At 40.7% G+C, this 18878-nt stretch overlaps 1 protein-coding gene across 2 annotated transcripts in view; it reads right to left on the bottom strand.

Annotated features, from left to right (window-relative positions):
• Positions 1–713: 713 nt before the first annotated feature.
• Positions 714–18878, bottom strand: part of LOC121382159 — a 36120-nt gene continuing 17955 nt past the window's right edge. Inside the window, exons 2-11 of one of the 2 annotated variants that reach the window (XM_041511682.1) lie at positions 17873–17991; positions 17110–17352; positions 12763–12974; positions 11430–11858; positions 6238–6438; positions 3632–3733; positions 2730–2873; positions 1623–1787; positions 1039–1176; positions 714–796 (exon numbers count right to left, since the gene is read on the bottom strand). In XM_041511682.1, the coding sequence (XP_041367616.1) occupies positions 749–796; positions 1039–1176; positions 1623–1787; positions 2730–2873; positions 3632–3733; positions 6238–6438; positions 11430–11858; positions 12763–12974; positions 17110–17352; positions 17873–17991 (1801 nt within the window). In that variant the 3' untranslated portion in view covers positions 714–748. Of the gene's footprint in view, positions 1177–1622; positions 1788–2729; positions 2874–3631; positions 3734–6237; positions 6439–11429; positions 11859–12762; positions 12975–17109; positions 17353–17872; positions 17992–18878 lie in introns of both variants that reach the window. The other variant, XM_041511673.1, reaches the window with a different exon arrangement.

The following is an 18878-nucleotide window of genomic DNA, read 5'->3' as shown; positions in this document are numbered from 1 at the left end:
AGTATATTTCCTGTTTTAACGTCACAGACTCTTCTTTCACTCTATTGTAGCTTTATCCAAACGAGTTTCATTTAGTAAATTAACTGAACTTAGTGTCTATATTATTACGGATTAAAACTAGGATCTACGCCTTTAATCGTAATGAGCGGGAAGCAAACTGCTGTGACGTCACCCAGTAGACTCAAGTGATGACCAACCACTATCGGTAACAGTAACGGTGTGGTTGCCAAACTTCTCTAAATTGCCACACGATCTGATGATAGGCTAATAATTTACAGTAGGCTTTCATATGCATGCACGTTTTGAAACTGTTTTGCTGACATAATAAACTAGTATATTAAATGGTTAGTATGTTTTTGTTCAAAGCATAGAACTGCAAAATAAAAACAACAATCGCTGAAAGCGTGCTCGTCTGCACGCCCCCCCCCCCCCCCCCCAATACAAAGCCCGTCTGGCGAAACGACTGATGTGAATATTCGGTAACACGATATATCAAGCTATATTCCATGACACGAACACGTAAAATGACTTAAGTTCATGCACTAATCATTCTATGACAGAGGTGAAAGATCTTTGCCGAAATACTCTAACAGGAAGTTTTCTGAAGACAATAAGGTGTGAGTATGTAGCCATATACATGCACGTGCATTGTCGTGTACTAAACCCAAATGCTGGCGTTGAAGACGAAATTACGATACAGCTGTAACAGGATGTAAATCAGCATTTCTTTTTATTTCTGAATGAAAAATCAACAATTGCCGAAATCTCCATTGGCATATCGGCACACACCTTCACCCTAAAAATAAAAGAAGAAAGAAAATCAACTAATTACTTTAGAATTAAATCTAGTAACAGTAGTTGTTTAAAAAAAAAAAAAAAAAAAAAAAAAAAAAGAGGGCATTCCAAACTGCCGATTCTTAATTTATGTATTACACACACCCTCCCCTTATGCCGTGCTCCTGGGACTGACGGCTAGTGAGAGTGATAGCTCTCCTCAAAGTGCGAGGTCTGATTGAAATGAGTGTTTAGCTTTACTACCTTGGAGAACTTCGCCTCATCGATGGCCCGCACCACGTCAGCACAGCCCTGTTCGATGGCTCGGTCTCGGAGTGACGTCGACCTGTGGCCGCACTCCATCATGGCACACATCGCGTCACGGGGGTCGCAGCGGCTATACTGTAACACAGGCAAGGAATGGAATATATCGTTAGCGATACCCCCAGCAAAATTTATTTGACACTTGTATATGAGAGAGAGAGAGAGAGAGAGAGAGAGAGAGAGAGAGAGAGAGAGAGAGAGAGAGAGAGAGAGAGAGAGAGAGAGAGAGAGAGAGAGAGAACAAATGGTGAGACTGAGAAGAGAAAGAAATACTGAGAATGTAAGCCCAAGAGAAGTAAAAAAAATATTGAGGGGGGGGGGGGGGGGGGGGGGGGGGGGGGGGGAGAGAGCACAATACAACACAGATACACATCGTGCTTCAGTATATAGTAAATGGGTTGTCATATATACCGTACATAACAGTTAAGAGATTCAGGAATATTGCTTTGGCATCCATATTCTTTCAGATTACGATTAAAATATATATTATAAATAACACCCAGTTAGAGATAAATGTGTCAAACCTGTTTGTGGATATCACACGTGAATCCGGCTTTAATGAGGTATATGGCGATCTTTTCATACCGCAGATCAACACACTTGAACAAGCTACACCTGAAGCGGCTCGTGACGTCGCCGTGTTCCAGCGCAGATGTAACAAGCTGTACAACTTCAGCGTAATTACCTCCCTTTAGAAGAAAGAAAAAGAGGATGAAAATGGTAGTAGGCCTAATAAATATAAAGAACATAGCAACGAAAGAGACTATGCCACAGACCAGTGGCGTAGGGAGGGTCGGTGGGTAGGTGGGTGGTGTTGGGGGGGGGCAAATCTTTTTTAAAATCTGTATTAAATTTGATAAAATCATACATACATAGCCCCCCCCACCCCACCCCCCACCCTCCCCAATATAAAACCTGGCTACGCCAGTGCCACAGACCACATTATTTACGCTATATGATTCTACATAGGGTTAGTTGTTATTCACCATTAGGTCCGTGGATTATGGTATGCTTCTTTGCCTGCCTGGGAGCAACATATCCTGAAAAGGACAACCCCTGTCAGTTTTAGAAATCTAAATTTAAACTGATATCAACAATTAAGTTCTTTAATAACTACGGGCCCTCTTTCTATCAGGATATTGGTTTACACAAACACATATGTTAAACAGGACCGGAGTACAGTGGCGTAGCGTGGCGTAGCGTGGGCTGGCCACCAGGGCGATTGCCCTGGGCGCAAAATTATGGACTGGTGGAAGGGACTCGGGGAGTGCTAACGGTCCACTGGTTAGGGGGCGCAATACTTGCCTTGCCCCGGGCGCTGGCAACCCACGATACGCCACTGCCGGAGTACACCCATCTTACACAAAATAACTACTACATGTGCATAGGTTGGAATTACCACAAAACAATTCTTCAATGTCAACAAGTTTCACATGCTTGCAAACTATACACTCTCCCCTGTCAACTTCAGTCCAATAGTTGCCACTCCAAAGCTGTCTGCCATAAAATAATCACAGTCAAACAGCAGACTACTTGCGCGGATATACTTCCGGTGAACCAAATGAGAAGATAACTGTGATTTGTGGCCATTAGCAGATCTATTACTTAGAATAAAAAATGGTTTCACTTGCCTGTATAGAAGCTCGGAAGCGTTCATCAAAGTTATTCTCCTGAAGGTAGACATCAAACGCCATCTCTTTTATTTCTTTCTTCAGGACTGCGAACGCCTGGTTCCCCAATACCTTTTGACTATAGGAAACAGGAATCCTCCCGAACTGGAAAACGAATAGGTGGAATATCATATAGGCGCGAATTATGGGATTTTTAAAGATTAAATTTGAACGACAAAACCGTAATACATGGTCAGGGTCGTATTTCTACAGAATGCAAAGTTGAATGGGTATTTGGCAAAATAGTAGTTGATTCTATGAATCTCTATCTAGTGCCTAGTCTACAGAAGGACATCCACCCCCGAGGATATCCTTTACTGGGTATTTCATCCCTCTTGCACGGCCAAAAGAGGACTGCCACACCCATACTAGATTACTAAATAAAAACAGGACAGAGCTCATTGGAATAAGTAGAGCTGTGATGACATGCACTCGCCTGTCCTGGACAAAAAAGCTGGCCGAGGCCGGCTCTTGCGCCCAGGACAGACGTGCGCTACAACAGCTTGCTCTGAATGTGCATGTAAAGCCAATACAATATAACATTTTAACTTATGTGTAATATCCGATTCTTACGAATCTGCCATGAACCTATTAAATAATGTCCAGTGTTCTCGCTGGGTGAAAATTAAAGAGAGCGGCCGCGCGGCACCACACCTTTCAAAAAAAAAAACCCAAAAAATTAACAACCGAAAAGCAAAAAGCAAAAAAACAAAAAATGGGGATGGGGAGAGCTTGGTGGTTACCATGTTGTGTGTGTGTGGGGGGGGGGGGGGGGGGGGAGCAAACGAAAGTCTTGCTACAGCTGACAACTCAGCTTTGATATATTACATGGTTCAGCTCAATATATGACTATGCAAGCTTACCGTATCCCTGGCATCCGCATTTGCTCCTGCCTTTTTCAAGAGATCTATCACTTCCGGGTCATTCATAAATAACCGTGCGTAGTGTAGGCTTGACCTTTGCAGCTGAGAAATACACACATTAAAACAGTTAATTTCATAATGAAGGTACGGTATTGATTTGAAGAAAATCTATTACTAAGTACAAACTAGGTAACGGACAGATAAAGTGTCGATACCTCTCTTAAATGCATACTGTCACAGACCACTGACCTATTTAATGGTCTAACAAAGTATTACCTGAACAAATATAATTTGATTTGTCCCTAAATGTACTTTATTCAACCATCTTCATAACCACCATACTCCATTTATTAATGACATTTTGTAAAAATAATTGAATTATGGCAATGGTCCATAATTCAAAAACTAAAGTTACCGAGAGGCATGACATGGATTTCACTCCATCATGGTTCAGTTAAGGTGATGCGATAGCTAGATTTGGTTTTCAACAATTAATGTAATTTTTATTTATTATCCATTTTTAGAGAAATAAGGTCCTTAAATCCGTGACAGTCTCAAAACAGCATTCATTTTCGAGCTGTGTTGACTTTACAGCGGCAGATTCAAGATTTTGTAAAGAGGCTAATAAAATTATAAAGAGGGTATATAAGCCACGCTCCCCGATTTTTTTTTTTTTTTTTTTAGATCTGTAGGGGATTGTGGCGAGGGGGGCATGCTCTCCGGAACTTTATGAAATAAAGATGTTCCGAGACGCGTCCCCAGGGCAATTTAGTGTTGTATATTGTGGATGATGAATCAAATGTTATTAAAAAGGACACTCTCAAATGGACAGAGTGGTGTCATTGGACCCCCGTTAACCCCCCCCCCCCCCCCCCCCCCCCCCCGGACCCGCCGGTGCTTAAACCGTTATGTAGTTTAACACCCATTAAGCGATGCATTTTTCGTGCTGGGGTGTCGTTAAACATTCATTCATTCATTCATTCATTCATTCATTCATTCATTCATTAAACCGTTATATCATCGATAATAAACCAATAGTTAAGTTGTTCAACTTGTGAATTTGCCAGCACTCGATTTGATGTTGACTACATGGCCAAATCAAACTTGGTTGGTTGTAAACAATCAAGATGGCAAATTCTCCTAAACAGATCAGAGATTATGTCATCGGACCGACAGCTAGTAAAGTTAAAGTCTGTTTTGTTTAACGGCACCACTAGAGCACATTGATTTATTAATTATCGGCTATTGGATGTCAAACATTTGGTAATTCTGACATATGGTTTCAGAGGGAAAACCCGCTACATTGTTTTTTCATTAGTAGTAAGGGATCTTTTATATGCACCATCACGCAGACAGGATATCACTGATATACCAGTCGTGGTGCACTGTCCTGAACAAGAAATAGCCCAAATAGGCGCACCGACGGGAATCGATCCCAAACCGACTGCGCATCAAGCGAGCGCTTTACCACTAGGCTATGTCCCGCCCCTTGAAATATGAATGCTCAGAGAAAAAAAACAACAACAAAAAACAACAACAATAACAAAAAAAAACAAAAAAAAACAACAACAAAAAAACAAAAAACAGTCGTTAAAAAGGGCACTTCAAACGTGACCCCAGTGAACCCACCAATGACATAACATTTTACATATGAGTACGTCAATCCCTGAAAACGATCACTACGTCTGGTTAATCTACAAACATGTAACACATATGGATGCAGTTACAACAGAGTGCACCAAGACTCTGTGACGTAGTAAAAGGGAAATATCCTTGAAAATAGACGAGAGCTAATCTCATAGCCGTTACTTCTCATAGGTCTGAGATACACGCGTTATTATTTATTTATTTTATTTATTATTATTATTATTTTTTTTTTTTTTAATATGAACAATGCATTTCTTTGTATTAGAAACACTTCGAATGTACGGGAATAGATAATCTAAACAATAAAATGTACGTGATATCTTGATGTATCATAAAAAAAAACGGCTCCTATAGTAAAACAAAATATGCCGTAGTATGTAAAAAAACAACAACCAGGATCTGTTAGTCAAACGGTATACTGCACGGAAGAGTCATGTCCAATATACGGCGGCGCATACTTCCAACTGCAATCGATAGAATCATTTGAACTTTGGTGCATACTATTGGCAATCATTGATGCTGATTTCAGTTGTGAAACAGATTACAACACATAATACAGCAATCATACACATACATGTTTAGGGGTAGTGGCTGGAAAGATGTATCTGGTAGTAAACATATCCACTTACGCGTTCGAGAGAGGGGACAGGGGCGGGGGGGGGGGGGGCAACTACCCCCTAGTGCTGGAGCAAAATCTAAAATTTAGGAAAATATTATATTGAGATATTCGGGCAAAATGTGCTAACCTGAGACCTTTTCACCATGTATTTCCATCATTCTACCCTCAAAATTAGTCGCAATCCATATAAAAATGCGTTATGATTCGCTTGCAACCCTGTTTGGTAGTAATGCTAATATAAATAAATGTTGTTATCCAGATTCTGGCATTTTCGTTTAATTCGGGGCAAAAAGCAGCCTGCCCCCTTCCAAAATGGAAGCCCGTATGCCTATCCACTTACGCTGTCTGTATCTGTCACGGTTGCTGGAAACTCGCTGATCAGGAAGAGTAGGACGTCCCTTTTGCCTTCCATTATAGCTCGGAGCAAAGGTGTTTGGCCCGTCTTGTCTTTGGCTAGTGCGTACTTCTTGCAGGAAAGTAACTTCTGAAGATCGGTTACCGAACCCTGTTGAACTGCGAGAAATACTCGATTTACGTAACCCTGCATTAAAGGAAAAAATAATAATAAAAATGAAATATATATAATATATATATATATATATATATATATCATGGCCCATTTAGTTTAAAAGTGTCCTTTGTGTTTTGCTTGCAAAGATCCGCTATTACTGCATACGATTATTATTCCCACCCCGTTAATCCGTCCGGTAGTGTTTCCGGAACACACCGGCCTCGGTGGCGTCGTGGTTAGGCCATCGGTCTACAGGCTGGTAGGTACTGGGTTCGGATCCCAGTCGAGGCATGGGATTTTTAATCCAGATACCGACTCCAAACCCTGAGTGAGTGCTCCGCAAGGCTCAATGGGTAGGTGTAAACCACTTGCATTGACCAGTGATCCATAACTAGTTCAACAAAGGCCATGGTTTGTGCTATCCTGTCTGTGGGAAACGCAACTAAAAGATCCCTTGCTGCTAATCGGAAAGAGTAGCCCATGTAGTGGCGACAGCGGGTTTCCTCTCAAAATCTGTGTGGTCCTTAACCATATGTCTGACGCAATATAACCGTAAATAAAATGTGTTGAGTGCGTCGTTAAATAAAACATCTTTCTTCTTCTTTTTTTTTATCATTTATTATTAACAATTTTTAAAGCAGTTACTACTACATCAATCTAATTAAAATTTGCTCCACTATTACATGTAATAGTACTATTACATGTAATAGTGGAGCTAATTTTAATTAGATTGAGATTGCTACTACATGTATGAATATTACTTAGAATATTAGATGCGTGCATCCCAGTTTAGTTTTACAATTGCAGTTGCATTTTGAGGCCATGCGAGACGATTATATCAACCCTTCTATGATTTATTAATAACACTTTTAATCCTTAGGTGGGCAAATACAAAAGGTATGTCTCCTTGTCCAACCCTCATCCCGTCCTCCTACAACACTGGTGGTTGTAGCTGTTATATAATAATAAACATCACTCGGTAACCTACATACCACCAACAAAAAAACACAAAAAAAACACAACAAAATATTCCGGATGTTTACAAAAGGCTCGCCAAAGCCACTGGATACGTCATAATATGCGGTATGGTGATATAAGATTTTCTAGATCATGTGTACATTAGATTTGCCCCTCTGTGCTATCTCCTTTAAAAAGGATTACTCCTGGGTGACAAACCAGGTTGAGAGTAAATATTGCTTCATACAGTTATCCAGCCAATGAGCCACTTCCTGACCAAAACTGTGTCACAGAGTAAATGCAAGCCATGTTTTTGTTTGTTTGTTGTTTCCATTTGTAACGTCAATTAAATTTATTGTATTTGTTTATTGTCATATATGGAAAAAAAAAGTAAAGTTTGTTTTATTTAACGACGCCACTAGAGCACATTGATTTTTAATCTTATCATCGGCTATTGGACGTCAAACATATGGTCATTCTGACACTGTTTTTAGAGGAAACCCGCTGTCGCCACATAGGCTACTCTTCTTTACGACAGGCAGCAAGGGATCTTTTATTTGCGCTTCCCACAGGCAGGATAGCACAAACCATGGCCTTTGTTGAACCGGTTATGGATCACTGGTCGGTGCAAGTGGTTTTACACCTACCCATTGAGCCTTGCGGAGCACTCACTCAGGGTTTGGAGTCGGTATCTGGATTAAAAATCCCATGCCTCGACTGGGATCCGAACCCAGTACCTACCAGCCTGTAGACCGATGGCCTGCCACGACGCCACCGAGGCCGGTGTCATATATGAAGTCACAAGAACGCTATTGAAATGAAAAAAATGCTGGTTGTTTATTTTTGGTATTTAATATTAGCAATTCAACTAACAATGCTGTCTTCAACAGATGGAACCGTAGTGGTATATGGGCATGTTAAAGATACTCATTCTTCAACAAAGAAAGAATTGTTTTATTTAACGATGCACTCAACACATTATTTTACGGTTATATGGCGTCAGACATATGGTTAAGGACCACACAGATTTTGAGAGGAAACCCGCTTTCGCCACTACATGGTCTACTCTTCCGATTAGCAGCAAAGGATCTTTTATTTGCGCTTCCCACAGGCAGGATAGCACAAACCATGGCCTTTGTTGAACCAGTTATGGATCACTGGTCGGTGCAAGTGGTTTACACCTACCCATTGAGCCTTGCGGAGCACTCACTCAGGGTTTGGAGTCGGTATGTGGATTAAAAATCCCATGCCTCGACTGGGATCCGAACCCAGTACCTACCAGCCTGTAGACCGATGGCCTACCACGACGCCACCGAGGCCGGTCTCACTCTTCAACATTACGAAACTCTTTGGATTATACAGCCCCCATCAGAATGATTATTACACTGGCGTAGTCAAAGGGGTCCATGGAGACCATATCCCACCAATCACACCTGTTTTGACCCCCACCACTTTTTATATGCCTGTCGCCCAATAACACGACTCACAAATAGCGTGGTCCCCCTCCCCCCCCCCCCCCCCCCCCCCCCAATATAAAATCCTGGCTACGTCAATGGATTATTATAAAGACAAAAACTTCGGAATTAAAGAGTCAAGAGCACTGAAAATGAGAAAACTGAACAAATACGCATATATGTGAGAGAGCATGTTCGTTTACAACATACGATGCTGGAGATCGCTTTCGATTGATTGCTCCAAGGTGATGACCTGTCACCACAGACGTACCATCCAATAAGAATTGACTGCTCTGTGACGTGTAAGTTAACCTGAAACTGATTACACTGTGATGCCTAGAGGTTAATTACAATACAAGCGCGACCCGGGTAACAAATTCTACTTGAAAAATAATTTAAAATTTATTTTAATACTGATTTTTTTTTTTTTAGAATATGTAAGAAATAAAGTACTGTATTCGTGTCATTTAGATGCCATTTATCTTACAACTCGTTAATTAAAAACATATCCAACTCATTTTCGGTCGTTAGATATATTTTGAAACAACTCATTGTAAGATAAATAGTGTCTAGTATCATGCAGTTTGGACACAAACATTTAACGACAAGCATTTAAAATATGTCCACTTTATAATTATGACTCTTTTGTAATTTCCTTGAGACCAAAAATACCTGTCTTTCTTTATTTTTAAACCATAGGTGAGCATATAGGATGCCAGGGGCTGGCATACATAAATCTCGGTTGAAGATTCACAAATAACTGTGGTATTATATAACCAATGGAACGCCTTCCTGTTTTCTCTTCTACCCAATGGAACGCCTTCCTATTTTCCCGTCCTACTCACCACTCCCACGCTCAACCCTGCTCTGACCTACCGCCTCGGTGGTGTAGTGGTTGTCTTCAGACTTGAGGCTGGTAGGCACTGGGTTCGTATCCCACCTGAGGCAATGGGGGATTTTTCATGCCAATATCGGCTCCAACACAGAGAGAGTGCACCGCTACGCGCATTGGGTAAGTGTAAGGCCACATACACCGAGCTTTTGTCTCTGTGTTAAATGTTTGTGGCGTTTAAACAACAACAACAATAACAACAACAAACAAAACAGTCCACATTGGACTATCCTTATATCCCGTTTCATATCAAATACCAACGCACGAACCACCCAGCCACATCAAGATCAGTCTAGCGTATCATGTGACTCATGGTCAAATATCCCTGTATTACACTTAAAATTTCCAATTTAATCATTCTAAAGATTAAATAAATAAAGAATATTCCATGAGTTAGAAATTTATCTTTCTTGTTGTTTAAAAATATCTAAGGGGCAAATAGATACGTTTTAAAGATAGATGGACCGGCCTCGGTGGCGCAGTGGTTAAGCCATCAGACTACAGGCTGGTAGGTACACGGTTCGCAGTCCGGTACCGGCTCCAACCCAGAACGAGTTCTTAAGGGCTCAATGGGTAGGTGGATGGCCACTACACCCTCTTCACTCTCACTAACCACTAACCAACAAACAACTAACCCACTGTCCTGGACAGACAGCCTAGATAGCTGAGGTAGGTGCCCATGACAGCGTGCTTGAACCTCAATTGAATATAAGCACGAAAATAAGTTGAAATGAAATAAAGATAGATGGTATCTAATAGACATGAGTGCAGTATTCTATTCTTACGAACTATAGTAATTACAACATTGCTTACATGGTTACAGGCTTGAAGGAACAATATCTGGAGGGGGCACAGTCTCTTGTGGGGGCGGTACAGTTTTTAGTGGTGGGGCCTGATTTGTATGTTTATTTATAGAGTAGGACAAAAAAAAAAAAAAAAAAAAAAAAAAAAAAAAAAAAAGCACGTACATTTTCGTATTCAAAAGGTGCCACAGCCGTCCACCCCTTTTCCGCTTCCTACACGTTTTGGTTATTTTAAGCGTACACGTCAAAAGCATATAATATCACTTTCGATAGTGTTAATTTCAGTCGCCAGGTTTAACAGCCTAAAATATACCCCCCGCCAAACTATACCCGGGGTTAAAGTGGGCTAGCCTGTTTTATACCCCTAACCCTAACCTTAATTTTTTTATTAAGTAACTGTATACAAAATAAATCTATATTCTGGGCTAGTCTGTTTTATACCCAGGGGTATATTCTGGGCTAGTTCAGTTTATACTCCGGGGTATAAAACAGGCTAGGCCACTTTAACCCCGGGTATAGTTTGGCACGGGTATATTTTGGGCTATTACACCGGCTTTAATATACCGACGCTCAAAAGTGACTTTACGTACATAAAATGTGAATATTGTTGTTAATAAAAAAGAACCAATTTAGAAACCACCATACAAACACCTTGCATGTATCAAGATGAGCATTGTGGCGTTTAGATGTTGAACGTTATGATACTTTCATATCCTTTTATATTGTTGGTTTTCTATAATACAAGCCTTATAAAGATTCTTTTGGACGTCAGTATATATAGGATGTAACCACGGAGCAGCCAGTCAGATATATTTAAATTCATCACAAATCTCACAACTTCTAATTATAAGTGAGATATCAGGTAGTACCACAAATCTCACAAAGGTGTTTTTAACACAATTATTTCTCACTCACCTGGATTGCACTAGAAAGCTGTACAACCTCCGCTATCTGTCGTGTGGAATTCTTTTTGGCATAATCCACGGCAGTCTTGCCAAAAGAGTCTTTGATGTCCGTGATGTGATCGTACATATGTAAAATTAAATTTTCCACGACATCGAACTTTTTGTTCTTCAGAAGTTTGAACACATGCTGGTCAATGAGTTTCACGTAGTCCCACATTTCCGCTTTCTCTGCAAGGTCACGTGCAGTCCTTCCTAACCTATCACGCGCCGCCACGTCCACATCGCACGCGAGAACCGTTTCCACGAGATGGTTGGATTCCTGACAGTTGATGGCGTGGTGTAATATTGTTTGACCCTCGGGATTTCTGGCAGCCATGTTGGATCCTTTGATGACACGCTCTATGACGTCATCGTCAGGCCGATTTGGACTAGTTAGAATCTGAAAGGATAACATTTTAAAATAATGTTGATGCTGCTACTGCTGTTGCTTTTATTACTACTACTACAGTTAATAATAATAATAATTAATAATAACTATCAAAAAGTAATTATAAAGAAGTAAAACTTGAAAAAGAAGAGGAAGGAGAAAACGAGGAAGAAGAAGGAGAAGTAGGAGGATGAGAAAAAATAGGACGATGAGAAGAAGAAAGAGTAGGATGAGAAGAAGGATGAGAAGGAGAAGATGAATGAGGAGAAAGAGAAGAAAAACGATGAGGAGAAGAAGAAAAGAAGGAGAAGAAGAACAAAAAGGAGGAGACGAAGAATAAGAAGGAGGAGAAGAAGAAAAAGGAGGAGAAGAATAAGAAAAAGCAGGAGAAGAAGAAGAAGAAGAAGGAGAAGAAGGAAGGGAGGAGAAGAAGGAGAAGAAGAAGGAAAGAAGAAGAAGAAGGAAGAAGAAGAAAAAGGAGAAGGGAAAAGAAGAAGGAAAAAAAAGAAAAGAAAGGAGAAGGAAAGAAGAAGAAGAAGAAAAAAAAAAGGAGAAGAAGAAGAAGAAAGAAGCAGGAGAAAGAGGAGAAGGAGAAGAAGAAGAAGAAGGAGAAGAAGAAGAGGAAGAAGAAAAAGGAGGAGAAGAATAAGAAAAAAAAAAGGAAGAAGAAGGAAGAGGAGAAGGAGAAGTAGAAGAAGAAGAAGGAGAAAAAGGAGGAGAAGAAGAAGAAGAAAAGGAAGAAGAAGGAGGAGGAGAAGGAGGAGAAGTAGAAGAAGAAAAAGGAGGAGAAGAAGAAGAAGAAGAAGAAGAAGAAGAAGAAGAAAAGTAAGAAGAAGAGTAAGAGTGAGGAGGAGGGGGGTCCAGGTTCCCACAAGCCGATATGAACCCTGCTATTGAAACGTGCTACAATACTAACGTGAAAGAAGAGTGGTTTGGTGTCGTCTGTGTGGGACGTGTCGTTGTACGATATCGCCGTGTCAGGGTGCATGTCCATGGCAGCGTCCACGGCGTTCAGACTGTTCACCTCCCATGTGGCCGCCAGCATGGGCTGCGGGACGGGCGGGAACTCGGGGTAGTGTCTCTGGTACGAGATGTCGCACGCGTTGATGTCACAGTTGTTAAGAATGCCTAAAACGTAAAAATATAAATGGGTTTCGATTTTTGTTTTTGTATTGTTTTTGTGGGGGTTTTTTGGTCTGTTTTGAGTGTTGTTTTTGGGGTTTTTGTTTGGTGTTGTTTTGTTTTGTTTTTGTTTTGGCTGGATAAATGGACGGACCAACAGATGGATGGATGAATAGTTTCACGGGTTAATGAATGTATGGTTTAAATAAATTTATATTTTGTGTGTGATAAATATTCAAACGAATTGCCTCTCGCCGCCCAATGTACACAATTCTGAAACAGCCCTTAATAATCCATAAAGAAAGAAAGAAATGTTTTATTTAACGTCGCACTCAACACATTTTATTTAGGTTATATGGCGTCAGACATATGGTTAAGGACCACACAGATCTTGAGAGGAAACCCGCTGTCACCACTACATGGGCTACTCTTTCCGATTAGCAGCAAGGGATCTTTTATTTGCGCTTCCCACAGGCAGGATAGCACAAACCATGGCCTTTGTTGAACCAATTATGGATCACTGGTCGGTGCAAGTGGTTTACACCTACCCATTGAGCCTTGCGGAGCACTCACTTAGGGTTTGGAGAAAGTATCTGGATTAAAAATCCCCTGCCTCGACTGGGATCCGAACCCAGTACCTACCAGCCTGTAGACCGATGGCCTACCACGACGCCACCGAGGCCGGTAAATACTCCATAATAACACGGATATGCAATTTGTGTTTTGATTACACAAAAGATAAAAGTTAAAGTTTATTTTGTATAACGACACCACTAGATTACAATAATTTAACCATCGGCTATCAAAAAGCTGTCTAAAGGCGACGAGAATAGCCGACGATCACGGACAGACCCAGGAAAGTTTTTAGGGAGGGGACCAAGGGCAAAAGGGCACATGGAGGAACTCCCTGAAAAGGGCACTTCAATGAAAACTGTAAATAAATTGTTAAAAAACAGGGGCACTTTAATGTTTTAGAGTGAGGGACAGGTCCCCCACCTGTCCCCTCCCTTGGATCCGCCCTTGATTACGATAAGACAACATTACGATTTCATCGGTTGTTATACAATCGGCTTTTCTGGTACGAGGCACTCGTATAGTCTGATGGCGCCTTTAGAGGAAAGCCATTAACACCATTAAGGGATCTTTCATATACAAAAGTGCACATACCACGACCTTTAATATATGTCAGTCGTGGGGCACTATTTGGGACGGGGGGAGATGGTGTGTGTGGGGGAACAATCAGATAATGGGTCCACCGATGGGATTCGAGCCTACGACCCAATCACTTCAAACGAGCGCTCTACCGACTGAGCTAGATCTTGCTGGCGTAGCCTATCGGCCCCGGTGGTGTCGTGGTTAGGTCATCGGACATAAGGCTAGTAGGTACAGGGTTCGTAGCCCAGTACTGGCTCCCACCCAGAGCGAGTTTTAACGACTCAATGGGCAGGGACGGGGGAGGCAACCCATATTGGAGGGCCAACCCATACCATGTATTTATGTATGCATGTATGATTTTATAAAATTTAATACAGGGTTTTTTTCAAGTTTGATTTGTGAGGGGCAGTACCCCCCCCCCCCCTCGCCTCCTCCCTACGCCACTGGCTCCTAATTAGTAGAAAGAAAGATCGCCGTGACACGGGTTGACAGTGGTACATGTATCATGCAATATAATTTGTAACGCCTGTCCCACCTGTCGCAAGTACACTTAAAGCACATTAATTTTCTTACTCAAGGATGTTGACACTTGCGTCAGCTTTACGTACCTAATGAACCCAGAAGGAGGATTTCAGAGTGTAAGATTAGTCAACCTAATCTAAGTATCGTATCTTCAACAATAAACGTGATATGGGAAGAAGAAGAAGCAAAAAAAGAAAAAAAGAAGAAGGAAAAAACCCAAAAACAAAACTGGAGCATGCACCGCTGAGCATGCACAGTAGCCATTTCCTGTTAGTTGTACGGTTTATGATTAAACTATGATAATAGTATACACCTAACAAAACCAAAACAAACCAGAGAGAGAGAGAGAGATCATGTATAACAAAACATAAAACACGCCTCGGTGGTGTAGTGGTTAAAGCCATCGGACATAAGGGTAGTAGATACTGGGTTCGTACCCCGGTACCGGCTCCCAATTCAGAGTGGGCTTTAAAGGGACATTCCTGAATTTTTAAGATGTTATCGACCAACAGAAACTTTTGAACGATTGTAATTACATATCAAATATATTTTTCTGCATAAAATATTAATGGCTGTATATTAAATGTGTTTCTGATCATTCTACTATTTGTTAAATTTCATTTTATGTCCTAAAATAAAAATTTCTTACAAATATTAAGAGGACCAGAAACACATTGAATATACAGACACTGATATTCTAAACAAGAAAATATATTTAATATGTAAGTTTAATCGTAGAAATATTTTATTTTTCGGAAACATCTTACAATTCAACAAACTCAGGAATGTCCCTTTAAGGAATCAGTGAGTAGGTGTAAGCTCATTACACCGACTTCTCTCTCACTAACTACTAACCCTCTGTCCTCGACAGACAGCCCGCCAAAAGCTGATGTGTGTGCCCAGGACAGCGTGCTTGAACCGTAATTGGGCATACGCACACACGCACGCACGCACGCACGTACACACATACACATCAAAACCAACAACATTAACAGCAGCGGTAAAGAAACAAGCAAAACCAAAAGTTAAAGTTTGTTTTGTTTGACGACACCACTAGAGCACATTGATTAATTAATCATCGGCTATTGGATGTCAAACATTTGGTAATTCGGACTCGTAATCATCAGAGGAAACCCGCTACATTTTTCCTAATGTAGCAAGGGATCTTTTATATGCACTTTCCCCATAGACAGGAAAACACATACCACAGCCTTTGTCCAGTTGTGGTGCACTGGTTGGAACGGAAAAAACCCAATCAGCTGAATGGATCTACCTCAAGCGAGCATTCAACCGACTGAGCTAAATCCCGCTTCAACACAAATAAACTAACTAACTAAAAAGCCTATAAAAATGATTATTTTGACGCCACAAACGTGAACTTTAAAATATATAAGACTTATAAGTATAATTCATTACATTATAGTAGAAACAATTTAGATCGATCAGCTGATTAAGAGCAACAACAAAGCCCATTTGTGTATGTGTGTGTGTGTTTGTGTATGTGTGTGTGTGTGTGTGTTTGTTTGTGTGTGTGTGTGTGTGTGTATGTGTGTTTGTTTGTTTGTGTGTGTGTTTGTTTGTGTGTGTGTGTGTGTTTGTTTGTGTGTGTGTGTGTGTGTCTGTGTAGGTGTGTGTGTGTGTGTGTGTGTGTGTGTGTGTGTGTGTGTGTGTAGGTGTGGGTGTGCGTGTGTGTGGTCTCTCTCTGTCTGTCTGTGTGTGTGTGTGTGTGTGTGTGTGTGTGTGTGTGTGTGTGTGTCTGTCTGTGTGTGGGTGTGTTTGTGTGGGCGGGTGTGGGAGAGGGCTTATTTTTGCCCGAATTAAACGAAAATGCCCAGATCATTTATTCATATGAGATACGAAATATAAAAGATCCCTTGCCACTAATCAAAAAATGTAGCAGGTTTCCTCTCTAAGACTATGCTACCGATAGCCGATGATTAATAAATCAATGTGCTCTAGTGGTGTCGTTAAACAAAACAGACTTTAACTTTTAACTTTTACTGCCAAGCAACTAAATTGGAAATGCAAACGAATCACTACACATTTTTACATAGATTACAACTGATATTGTGGGTAGAATGATGGAAACACATGGTAGAACGGTTTCAAGACAGCTCACTTGGTACGAATATGATAATTTTCTTCTGCACTGAAGGATGCAGATACCCTTCCCTGAGCCCACCAAACCCCTATCTCGTACGCTTATGCATTTGAGGACAAATATATACCCTACTCCATATAAATAAAGATAACAAATCTGCTTTGTGCCCCCTCCCCCTACTAGAAACTGTGCCCCTCACCTAGACTAGAGATTATGCCCCACCCCCTCCTACGGGTCTGACAAATCCCTTTTGCCACAATCCCACTACCGAAAGGGCCATTTATGTTTATTATATTACTAACTACCTATATAACATTATTACGTGTACATGTATGTTGTTGTTTCACAGAAATACAGAATTACCTTCGTTTTGCCATTTTCGAACAATAAATCCGAGACCGCCAAGGAAGGCCAGTGCAAGTTCAATGGTGTTTTCGTATTTATCCATCATATGTAGGAGATCCAGCTTGCGTGCGTCATGTTGTACCATAGTCTTCAGGTTAAACACTTTGCCGTCCTTGACGGTGGTCAGTCGGCACCAAGACTGGAGAAGACGTTCTATGAGTCTCCTGTCGGGAACTTCATCGCGTAAAGCAACCCACAGACCTGACAATTAGTAAAATGTTGGAGAAAAATTGTATACCTTTTCGCTATTACAAACCATAAATCGGAGAAATAATAATCATAATGATGGCTAAGGACTAGACAGATGATGAACGATGTAACGGCTGTCACCACTCACTGGGTGACTTGTAGATCAGTTACTTTTTTTTCCCTGTGGTTGAAGTCATGGATTCTTTAAAAAAAACCCACAAAACAAACAAACAAACAAACAAACCATATACATATACATATACATATACACATACATATACACATACACATACACATACATATACACATACACATACACACGTACACACGTACACGTACACATACACACACACACACACATATATTTCTTTTAATGTTTGAATTTATTTTATTACTTGCCATCGGGCTCGCATAATACGTAACCAATGAAAATTCTACATTTAGCAGTCTAGTGTTTTTATATTCATGAAAAGCAAGATAGGGTCTTTAAAATATTTATTTAATAGGACTGGTTCCAGGGTGCATATCTTACCGGGTTTGAACTTGTTGTACCAGTGCAGCGTTTCCTGCCAGCCTTCTGGTCGTTCTGTGAGAAGCACCTCTTCAGCCGTCAATCCTGCATTATTCCGGATACTTGTGTCAACACCACACCTGTTGAAAAACACAGGCGCAGTCAATAGATAAGAAACATGAATGAATGAATGCATGAATGAATGAATGAATGAATGAATGAATGAATGAATGAATGAACGAACGAATGAACGAACGAATGAACGAACGAACGAATGAATGAATAAATGAACGAATGAATGAATGATTGAATCAAGGAACGAAGAACGAACGAACGAACGAATGAATGAACGAACGAATGAATGTTTAACGACATCTTAGCTAAAAATCAGCTATTGGGTGGCAAAAAGGGTAAGCATGTGAATAGCATTATACATGTATTAAAATTAAAATTTATATAATTATGTAAAAAAGAAAAGAAAGAAAAGAGTTAAGGATAAAAAGTTTGTTTTGTTTAACGACACCACTAGAGCACACTGATTTTAATGCATGATCATCATCAGCTATAAAACATATGGTAATTTTGACATATAGTCTCAGAGAGGAAACCTGCTACATGTTTCCATTAGTAGCAAGGGATATTTTATATCCACCATCCCACAGACAGGATAGCACATACCACGACCTTTGATATATATAGACCCTAGACCGACCGCGTATCAGAAGAGCCCCATAGAAGAGTGGTTAGGTAAAATGCACATACATCTACGCACGCCCACATAAAACATTTTAATTTTATCATTTATCCATTTATGTTTTATTTCAGTTATTCTCTACGTTTAATTTACTTTATTATTATTCTCTCTCTCTCTCTCTCTCTCTCTCTCTCTCTCTCTCTCTCTCTCTCTCCGCCTCTCTCTCCCCCTGCCTAATTCCCTCCCTCCTCTCTCTCTCTCTCTCTCTCTCTCTCTCTCTCTCTCTCTCTCTCTCTCACCACCCCCTCTGGCGTGGGGTGGGGGTGAAGTGGG

The sequence above is a fragment of the Gigantopelta aegis genome, chromosome 2, assembly GCF_016097555.1.
Source record: "Gigantopelta aegis isolate Gae_Host chromosome 2, Gae_host_genome, whole genome shotgun sequence".
NCBI lineage: Eukaryota > Metazoa > Mollusca > Gastropoda > Neomphalida > Peltospiridae > Gigantopelta > Gigantopelta aegis.
The sequence above is the reverse complement of the archived record's forward strand: the minus strand, read 5'-3'. Positions and strand labels throughout refer to the sequence as shown.